This window comes from Populus trichocarpa, chromosome 8 (assembly GCF_000002775.5).
Source record: "Populus trichocarpa isolate Nisqually-1 chromosome 8, P.trichocarpa_v4.1, whole genome shotgun sequence".
Classification (NCBI taxonomy): Eukaryota; Viridiplantae; Streptophyta; class Magnoliopsida; order Malpighiales; family Salicaceae; genus Populus; species Populus trichocarpa.
Genome location: NC_037292.2, coordinates 17751764 through 17762455, shown reverse-complemented (window position 1 = coordinate 17762455; position 10692 = coordinate 17751764). Strand labels below are relative to the sequence as shown.

Here is a 10692-nt window from a genome sequence, read left to right as displayed (position 1 = left end):
AATTCCTCGATACAATACATATAAAATAATTTAATAATTCTAAAATTCTAAATTTGAATATTAAAAAATAAATAAAGTAGCATATATCCTTAACCCGAAATTCGCATTTTCCTTAACTCGATGTATTCTTTAATCACAAATATTTTCCAATTTTTGACATGATTCTTTCTCACCCGTCTGATCATGCACTCAGGAAAACAAACGTGACCCACAAAAGGTTCCTTGTCTCCTGCCTGTTAGCTAGTAGATTGTAACCGTCATTTTCTATAAAAACCAGATCTACTCTAATAACAAAGCCATATTTATCAGTGCATTTATTTCCTCTTTCTGCTTGAGAATTGGACAGACAAAAACATGTGTGGAGGTGCCATTATTTCCGATTTTGTTACTGTTAAGCGTGGCCGGAGATTGACAGTTGAGGATCTCTGGTCTGAACTTGACCCCTTCTCTGAATTTCTTAGATTTGATCATCACTCTAATGATAATAATGGTAGTAAAAAAGACCCATCAAATCTCTTGTTCCCTCAGAAGCCAAGCTACACCATCCAAGTCCAGCAAGGTAATGATACTTTTTTGTTTTTTCATTTTTTCATTTTTCTGGGTCTTCCCAAAATATATATAATCTTGGATATATATATAAACATGGGCTAGGTAGGTTTATCTTGGATTCTTGGCTTGTATCTCTCTGGTTTTTTATTTCTTTAAGGCAAAATTTTTAATTCTTTTTTCTGTGATTTTATATATAGTGATAACAGAGAAAGTTGAGAAGCCAAGCCATGCCACAGAGAAAGAAAATGGTAACAAGAAGGCTCAAAGAACCAGAAAGAGTGTGTATAGAGGAATAAGGCAAAGGACATGGGGCAAATGGGCAGCTGAAATAAGAGACCCACACAAAGGTGCTAGAGTTTGGCTTGGCACATACAACACCGCTGAGGAAGCCGCCAAAGCATATGATGAAGCCGCTAAACGCATCCGTGGTGATAAAGCCAAGCTCAACTTCCCTTCTCAGACACCGCCAACTCCGGAGGCGCCACCACCTGCCAAGAAGCGTTGCATCGTGGCTCCTGAAACAGCTTATGTGGCTAGTCCTTTCACACCACCGCTGCAAGAGCCATATTCTGGGTATCAAAATGAAGATTATGAGCTGGAAGAGCAAATCTTGAAGTTGGAGTCGTTTCTTGGGCTGGAACCTGACCAGATGGCTGCTCGTCTGAGGGAAAACGGCGGTGATAATCGTGACTCTGGGGACCTTTGGATGCTTGATGATCTTGTGACACATCATCAGTATCGACGTCAGATTAATTATTAGTAAAATAATTAACTACTAATGCTACTGATGCATGCATCTCTTCTGCTTAATGTACTGCTTTTGGCTTTTACAAAAAGACTCTGTTTTATTAATGTTTAATTAGGGTTTGGTGCCTCATTGTCGTACATACCTTGTGCAATGGAGTATGAGAATAATACTTTTGTAGCTGCACTCATTTGCATCACCTTTTTTTTTTTCTCTAGGTTTGTTTGAAATAAAAACCTTGGATTTGTGCCATCTACTTATATATATGGAGTACTTGTTTAACAGTTTTTTTTTATGTCTCATTCAGTTAAGAAGATTTTGAATTTCAAAATTGAACATTAAAAATTAATAACTTAATGAAATTTTACATTATTTCATACTACTAATTAAACCGAAATAGTAAGACATAAATAATGATAATAAAAAATAACTGAAACTAAAAAACAAGAAAGTGTATTGCAAATAAAAATAGCTTATAATTATGAAGTTGTTTCTGATTTGAGTACTATAACCGACCAAAGAAACTTCTTGATAGGAAAACATATATGTTTTTTATTCTTTTTGGATTTTTTAGGTATGAAAATTATTGCTTATTAATTACAAACCTGCAATTACAAGCCTATTGGTTACAGGTCTACTGGTTACAACCAACTTTATAAATAGGTTTTGAAAACCTTTTTTAACTTGATTGAATTGCAAAGCAGTTGTTGTTGTTGTTATCCTCCTTTCTATCTTGTTTTCTCTTTTAAATAAGAAATTTAAAGGTGATCGCTACTTTAATCTATGTCATTTTTTATTTTAAAAATCATGTAATATATAGACTCTTTTTGTTATTTTCAAATTACCTATGTTGATCCTTTCCTTATTTAAAGGTACTAGGTTGTTGTTTTAATTTACAAACTCTTGTTTTGGTTTTTGGAGCAATTAAGGTGGAAAGTTGTTATCCAAACCTTGCTACCAGACAATTTGATCTTTTCCAAGTTCCTTATATTATATTTCTTCATAATTTCATCAACTTTTCTTTTCATAGTAAGGGTGATCTAAAACTTTTGTTGTAATTGAGATCTTGTAAAAGTATACTCTACCTGGTACCACAGTTACCACAGTTAGTTTTCAACTTTGGAGAATTTTTGAAAACAAAGGTATGTTGGAAACTGCTATTATTGTGTAGGCATTTTTCACTCCTCATGAAAAAAGCTACTTAAACATCTGATAATAAGTAAAGAAAGGCTACTAATGTTGAATCTTCTTATGTTACATCTTCTTCCCCAAAGTTGCTTGCTTAGATTTCTAAAAGGACGAGGAGATCATGAACTAGAAGTACTATGGAACTCCTTTCAGCTCAGACTTCATCAAAGTCAAAACAATCTCCAATTAATTCTCTTAGCAAAGAAAAAAAACAAATCAATTGCTCCTTCTTCTAAGTTATGTCTCTCCTCATTCAAGTTTGAATCTGACAAAACCTCTCATTATATTGTTAACAAAGCTCAAACAATGCCTCTTTCTTTTGTTCTTTATTCGATTTTAAAATCTACTACTGTGAAGCTTATTTTAGAATCCTTTTTAGAATCAACCTATAATACAACTTCTGAACATTCCAATCATGATTCTAGAAATGTTGATGCTGACAAAGATTTCTTTGGAGATATTAGAAATTATACTTATCCAAAATATTATGGCTGAAGTGAACAAAGTAAGTCTAGTTTATATATATATATATTTTACTCCTATATAACTTGAATCTTTTTTATTCTAGTTCATCATGTTTCAAACTAAACAATTATTTAAAAAACAAAAAAATTGTTGGTTTACTATATATATTTTATATATAGGAGTAAAACTTACTACTCAATCTTTCTTTAAAATGATCAAATCTCCAGGCCTTAAATTTCATAATCTAGCTCATATATCTTTATTGTTGAAGATCATATCTCTAAAACTTATCAAACATCATCTTCTATCAATTTTAAAAATATTAAAACTCATTTGATTTGCCTTCAATAAATATTTTCTATCTCTCATGATTCTTTAGATATAAATGAAATAAACCAAACTCTTTTTGCAATCACTTTTTCTAGAGATGTTGCTTATTCTAATATTAAGCAAATTGAAGTTAAAATTATAACTCTAGAATCTGAGTTTATTTCTACTATTCAGTTGATCAACACTCATATTTCTACCCTCACTTATATTTTTAATGTTCTCAAAAATCTTTTCTTATAATTTTGAACTCTCTTTGTTTGATGTTAGGACTTGTACTGTGTTTTAATTTTCAAGTAATATTGAATGTTGAAGGAGCTAATTCTAAAGTTCTGGATATTTTAGTTTAAATATTTCTTTATTTACTTCCTAAATTGATTGTGTATTTTTTTAAGTACTTTCCAGTGATTGATTTTGTATGGACTTCCCGTCAAAGCTTTCTAATAAATAAGCATTCCCAAACTAGACTTGGTTGATTTTAAATGGTCATGGGACATGTCGGAGACCATTTACCTAATTGTTTATCTTTAAATCTAGGAAGAGATATTACCTTTTAGACTAGGTCCCTTTGTGAAAATTTTGTTTTCCTCACTCTTTTATTATATGCTTTTTGAACTTGTTGCTTTTACATTTGCAATTTATTCAAGACATTAATTCTAGTTTCATCTAAATCACTTAATTCTTACATCATTGTTTCCCTGACATTGAATTCCATTTAATTGATTTTGGTATGCAACTCTTAAATATTTTACATGGTAACATTGCATCATGACCAAATGTTGATGCATATGGTATCGTCCTAGTTGCACCTCTCGATGGACCATCGTACGTCTCGAAGACTATATGGACAAAATATATCCAACACGTGACGTCTGAGCATTTCATGCAACGGTAACAATCCGGTGTAGAGAACTGAAATAAGTGTGTTCATGGTTCCATTACCATGCACACTGGTGGTTCCATTCCGTTCATTTTGCATGCGAAGCAAATTATCAATTTTTTTATTACATCTATTTTTTAATTTGTTGTTTTTTATATAAATATGTTTAACTAACAACAATTTTTTTCTTGTAGGTTGTGTTTATTAGATGCAAATCAAGCCCGGTGAAGCTTTTTGTGGAAACGCACGTGCAAAATGATTACAGTCAAAAAGGGGTGTAGCAACTCCTGAATAGCTGAGCTTAGTATTTTGTAGTATGTTGGTTTTCAACCGTTTTTTTCTTAAGTTAATTTTTTTTTAATTTGCCTACATTTGTTTTTATGATACATATAACATCTGATTGAAGGAGAGATACAAGGATGATTCTTTGACCCATCCAGATTTCAATCCGAATTTGTGGTTAGATGTAGGATCATTTAATGGACCAAATAGAAATAAGATGTATGGTTTCTCTAACACTACGGTTGAGGACTTGCAGATGAACCGTAGTGTTTCAACCATTAAATGCTCGCAATCAATTTCGAGCACTCAAACTCCAAAGTTCAAGGTGATTTTAGACCAACGAGTTCAAGCTCGAACAATCCATCTCACTATTGATTATGCACAACTCGGTGCTGAGACGGTTGAACTTCGTCGTTTGGTAATGGAGATGAAACCACATATGAGTGGTACATGTTCCCCCCATTATTGGCCCCACGGTCCCGGCGAAGACCCGCCTCCTCCTCCTTTTCCGGCATCTCTTTTCTAGATTAATTATATTTGAACTTATAAATGTTTAAACTTGTAATAAATATTTGATTTTTATATTAACTTAATTTATTTTAATTATTTTCTACTTATGTTTAATAGATTTTAAAAAATATATTTTTTTTAATTATTACTGATGGTGTTACCAATGGATAAAGTCCGTCAGTATATTTCAGAGAGTTAAAAATTACTGCAAATGTCACTACCATTGTTTAATCACCGATGGAATTGCATATGGTTTTTTGTCGATTAAATGTCAAATTCACCAAAAAAAATACCGACAAACAAAAAAAATCACCAATGAAATTACATACGGTTTTTTTATCGATGGAGTTGAGAATAATAGAATGTGTTAGGTTGTGCCTTAGTCACCCTTCATATTTATATATATGCGGCAGAACACGGCAGTAACTGTAGGGATTACAACATTGGAATAATCCTATATTAATTTCCTATTCTGATATAAAGAAGCTATACATTCTATAATATGCCCCCTTAAGCTGAGGGTGGGGGATCAACCCGAAGCTTAAACCGAAAAGCAGTAAAGGATGCTATAGGAAGCGGTTTAGTGAAGACATCGGCAAGTTGATCCCGAGAGGGAACAAAACGAATCTGAATCTCTTTCTTGGCAATGCGGTCATGGACAAAGTGATAATCCACTTCAACATGCTTAGTACGAGCATGGAAGATAGGATTGGCTGAGAGATAGGGAGCACCAAGATTATCACACCAAATGATAGGAGCAGAAATTGAAGGAACCTGCAGATCTATTAACAAGTATTGAAGCCAAATGACCTCAGCGGTACCATCAACAAGAGCTTTATACTCAGCCTCAGTAGAGGAGCGAGCACATGTGTGTTGCTTGCTGGTTTTCCAAGAAATCAGCGTCTGACCAAAAAAGACAAGATAGCCACCCGTAGACTTGTGATCATCAATACTACCAGCCCAATCTGCATCTGTAAAGCCATGTAGAGCAAAAGAGGAGCCTCGAGTGATATGAAAACCATAAGATGTCGTACCTTTAAGATAGCATAGAATATGTTTAATAGCAGTCCAATGAGAATCTGTAGGAGCATGCATAAACTGACAGACTCTGTTAACAGCAAAGCATATATCTGGACGGGTGAAGGTAAGATATTGAAGAGCACCCACTATTTGACAAAATCATGTAGGATCAGAGAATGAGTGATCCGGTAATAAAGTGACTTTCGAAGGGGAGACTGGAGTATCAACGGGTTTGCAGGAAGTCATACCAGCGCGGGTAAGGATGTCAAGAATATATTTATGTTGATGCAGCATTAAACCCATATTGGTAGACTGAATTCAATACCCAGAAAGTAGTGAATAACACCTAAGTCACGAAACTTGAACTCAGAGCTAAGTAACTGTATTAGATGATGAAGCATAGCAGATTTGCTAACCGTAAGCAGAATATCATCAACATACACCAGGAGATAAAAGATATTAGTACCATCAGATAAAATAAACAGGGAGGTGTCAACCTTAGAAGCGCGGAAGCCGATGGAGAGCAAAAAATCACTTAGACGAGTGTACCATGCTCTCGGTGCCTGTTTCAAACCATACAATGATTTCTGCAATCTACACATATGAGATGGAAGAGAAGAGTCAACAAAACCTGGAGGTTGTTTCATGTAGACCTCTTCAGTAAAAACACCATTGAGGAAGGCATTATGAATATCAAGCTGATGAATCTTTCAATTTCACGAAACCGCTATAGAGAAAACCAATCGGACAGTGGCCTTCTTAATAACTGGACTGAAGGTTTCAGAATAATCAATACCTTCATGCTGGGTAAAACCTCTAGCAACAAGGCGCGCTTTATAGCGCTCAATACTACCATCAACATGATGTTTGATCCGATATACCCATCTACTGCCAACAACGTTCATCGAAGAATGAAATAGAACCAAAGACCAAGTGCGATTTGAGCACAAAGTAGCGATCTCATCACACAGCATTATGCCAAACTGCATACCGGTCAGCATCAGAGAATGCAAAAGGCTCAGAAGAGGGAGAATGCAGTACCCATGTGGAGACAGAGGTGGCGGTAGCAGAAGCAACCAGATTTGCTGTCTTCAGCTGCCGCGGTCTGAGAGTCATAGGATGTTTGCTGCGTGCTGGTGGAGACGCAGGGGAAGATGGTGGCAGTGAGGAGACCTGTGGCAACTGATAAGAGGATAAATCAACCATAAGTTGCAGACCAGCTGGAGAGGATGATGAAGAGGCAACCGCAAGCACAGGACTGTCAGCAGAGGAGGGGCTGTAAGCAAAGACCAAGTCTGCAGGAATGCTTGCCAGGGAGGGCAAAGTAGAAGATGGACTAGATAGTGCCCCAAGATCATGAGGAGATGAGACCAATTGACGAACTAAACCTGCATCATAAGGGTTAGATAAACAAGTATGGGATGATGGCCAAGGGATGGGTGGAGGCTGTGGTCGGGTGGCTGTTTGGAGTGGCAGAGCTGAGTGTTGTTGGCTGTTTGGGTGGCTGGTGGAAGTGGGTGGTGGAGCAGATTTGGGAGGGTGACAGTAACGGGTGGGGTGGGGGTTATGGTCGAGACCTTTGCAATCTGTTCAGAATTATCAAATGGAAACACATGTTCATGGAAACGGACATGACGGGAAATATAAATACGGTGAGATGCAATGTCAAAACATCGATAACCAAGATGTGAGGAACTATATCCAAAGAACACACATGGAGAGGAACGAAAATTCAATTTATGATTATTATATGGATGCAGAAAAGGAAAACAAAGACACCCAAAAGTACGCAGAAAATGATAATCAGGAGACCGGAGAAATAAACAATCAAACGGAGAGCGATGGGCAAGAACAGGAGTAGGCAGGCGATTTATAAGATAAACAGAGGTTTCAAAAGCAAAATTCTAAAATCGAAAAGGTGCTTTACATTGCCCTAAAAGAGTAAGACCTGTTTCCACAATATGCCTATGACGATGCTCTACTGTGCCATTTTGTTCATGAGTGTGAGGACAAATCAGATGATGATGAATACCAATAGTCTGAAAAAATATGGATAATTTTCGGTATTCACCGCCCCAATCAGTTGGAACAGATTTTATTTTTAATGAAAATTGACGTTCAACGAGAGTCTGAAATTGATGAAAAACAGAGTAAACATCAGACTTGACAACGAGAGGATAATACCATACATATTTAGTATAAGCATCAACAAAGATAACAAAATAACGATAGTCATCTGAAGAAAAAAGAGGAGCAGGGCCCCATACATCACTAAAAATTAATTCAAGCGGAGCAGAAGTTTTGTGACCCGTAGGTCCTAAAGACAAACGCGATGATTTTTCTAAAGGACAACTTTGACATTGAAAATTAAGACGTTTGTTGTTACAAATGATCTTATTTTTCGAGATTAACAATTGAAAAATATGTGAAGTAGGATGACCTAGTCGACGATGCAATAAATCGACAGAGGCAGAAGTGTAGGGAGACCAATAGGCTTGAGGAACTGATGTGACCGAAGACTTGGTCAGGGCATAGAGACCATCTTTACTCTGACCTGAGAGAAGGACTTCATGGGTGTTGAGATCCTTGACATAAAACACACGAGGGTGAAATTCAAAATAAACATTATTATCAAGACAAAATTTCTGAACAGAGAGCAGAGGTTTCGTGATTGCAGGAACATGAAGAACATTAGATAAGGTGAAAGAACAATATGGTGTATATATTTTTGTATGACCGAGATGAGATATAGGGAGGCCCTTACCATCACCAACATGCAAATTATCATTACCAAGATACGATTCTGAAGCAGTCAAGGTGGCAAGATCAGGTGTGACGTGTTGATTGGCATCGATATCTAGAAACCAATCAACAGAACCGGTTGAGGAGAGATTGCGCTGCACCAGATTGGTAGTAGGCTGTTGGCCATAACCTCGCTGCTGGAATTGAGGACAGTGGGGAGCTGTATGGCTGAAATTCTAACACAGTTGGCAGCATGGATTCTGCCCCCTATTGCGCTGCCAAGAGCCCTGCCATAAGCCCTGTCGACTGTCACCGAATGAGGAGTTTTGGAAGCTGCGGTGATCAGGTCTAGGGCCAGTAAACCGGTTGCCTCTGCTGCTGGACTGGTTGGGACGCCAGCCACCGTTGAAGCGGCCCCTACTGCAGCCAAAATTGCCAAAGGTCTGGTGCTGCACAACAAGGGCAGATGATGGAGTGCTGGGTGTGGGCAGCAGAGGAGCATGTATGACAGCTGAAGATTTATGAAGAAATTCATGCGTGAGGAGATGACTATGAAGATCTGCATATGATAAAGGTTCGGCCTTGGTAATAAGACTTGTAACTAAGTCTTTAAACTCTCCCTGAAGACCACGAAACACATATAAATTAAAATCTTCAAGCGAAACTGGCCGACCAGCAGCGACCAATTCATCAAATAAGGCCTTAGCTTTTTGCATATATTGAGTTATTGATTCATCACCCTGTCGAAGATCCTAAAGAGAGCCGTGAAGTTGCATAATACGAGAGTTGGAGGTGGAAGCGAGAGCTCGCTCAAGAGTGTGCCAAGCTGAAAAAGAGCTTTGACAGCCAACAACAAGATGCAAAACTTCCATAGATAGGGAGGAAAGAAGAGCACTCAGAATGAGTTGGTCTTGTTGTTTCCAGCGAAGAAAGAGCGGATTTACCTGAAGAGAGATACCATCTCCGGCAAGAACATGTGAAGATGGACATGTGTTGGAGCCATCAACAAAACCAATAACTCCTTGGCCTAGGAGATACGGCAGCATCTGCATACGCCAATATAAATAATTGGTGTTTGTTAATTTGAGGGAGATGACTTGATGAGTGTGAGAGAGGGAGATAATGCTTGCGGTAGCAGAGACAGTAGTTGCATCAGACATGGGCTGCAAGAGGAGGCGTTCACCAACCATGGCAGAGGAGAAACCAGGCGGTGAGGCAGCAGAGGAGAGAAGAAGGCTGCACTGCCGGAGAAGAAGGCTGGACTGCTAGTGCTGCAAAGGAAGAAGATGTATGTGGCAGCTGTTCCATTGAATAAGGGAGGCTGTGAGAAAAGTAGGTTAATTATTTTTAGGGTTTTGCGGCTCTAATACCAAGTTGAGAATAATAGAATGTGTTAGGTTGTGCCTTAGCCAACCTTCCTATTTATATATATGCAGCAGAACACGACAGTAACTATAGGGATTACAACATTGAAATAATCCTATATTAATTTCCTATTCTGATATATACAAGCTATACATTCTATAAAAGGTGGAATTACCAACGAACTGAAACAGGTAAAAAAAAAATTCTAGTGCTTTTTCCATCAATAATTTTATTACCGATGAACTCATTGACAATAGTTTTTCCGACGAAGTACTTTTTTCTGTGAGCCCATTGGTAAAATTCATGTTGGCAGACTGGAAGTATAAATACAAACAGAGTATTTTGTCTATAAATTTAAAAATTATAGCAGTGTTGTTCAACAAAAAAGAATCACATCTATGTTTTCTAGAAAACATTAGTTCCAACAACAATTTTTTTTAAGTTCTGCTCTTATTTTTAAAAAATCACCTATGTTATTTAAAAAAAAATCACCTGTATGTTAGTTTGTAAGAAAACACCCAAAGCCCGGCTGTAATCATGAGAAGGATTAGTTATTCTATATAAATTTTGGCTCTTCAAATTACCATGATTAAGTTTGAAAACTCATCAATAATGCAAC

General features: G+C 36.9%; 1 protein-coding gene across 2 annotated transcripts; it reads left to right on the top strand.

Moving 5' to 3' along the window:
* Nucleotides 1-281: 281 nt before the first annotated feature.
* LOC18101897 (ethylene-responsive transcription factor RAP2-3) lies at nt 282-1546 on the top strand. 2 transcript variants are annotated; one of them, XM_052454839.1, is made up of 2 exons: nt 282-559; nt 756-1546. In XM_052454839.1, exons 1-2 carry the CDS (start codon nt 355-357, stop codon nt 1307-1309), a joined length of 759 nt encoding a protein of 252 aa, XP_052310799.1. In that variant the 5' UTR covers nt 282-354; the 3' UTR covers nt 1310-1546. The 2 variants fall into 2 exon arrangements, with proteins under 2 accessions (XP_052310799.1, XP_006380240.2); XM_006380178.3 differs by having other exon boundaries at nt 287-559; nt 747-1546.
* Nucleotides 1547-10692: the final 9146 nt, after the last annotated feature.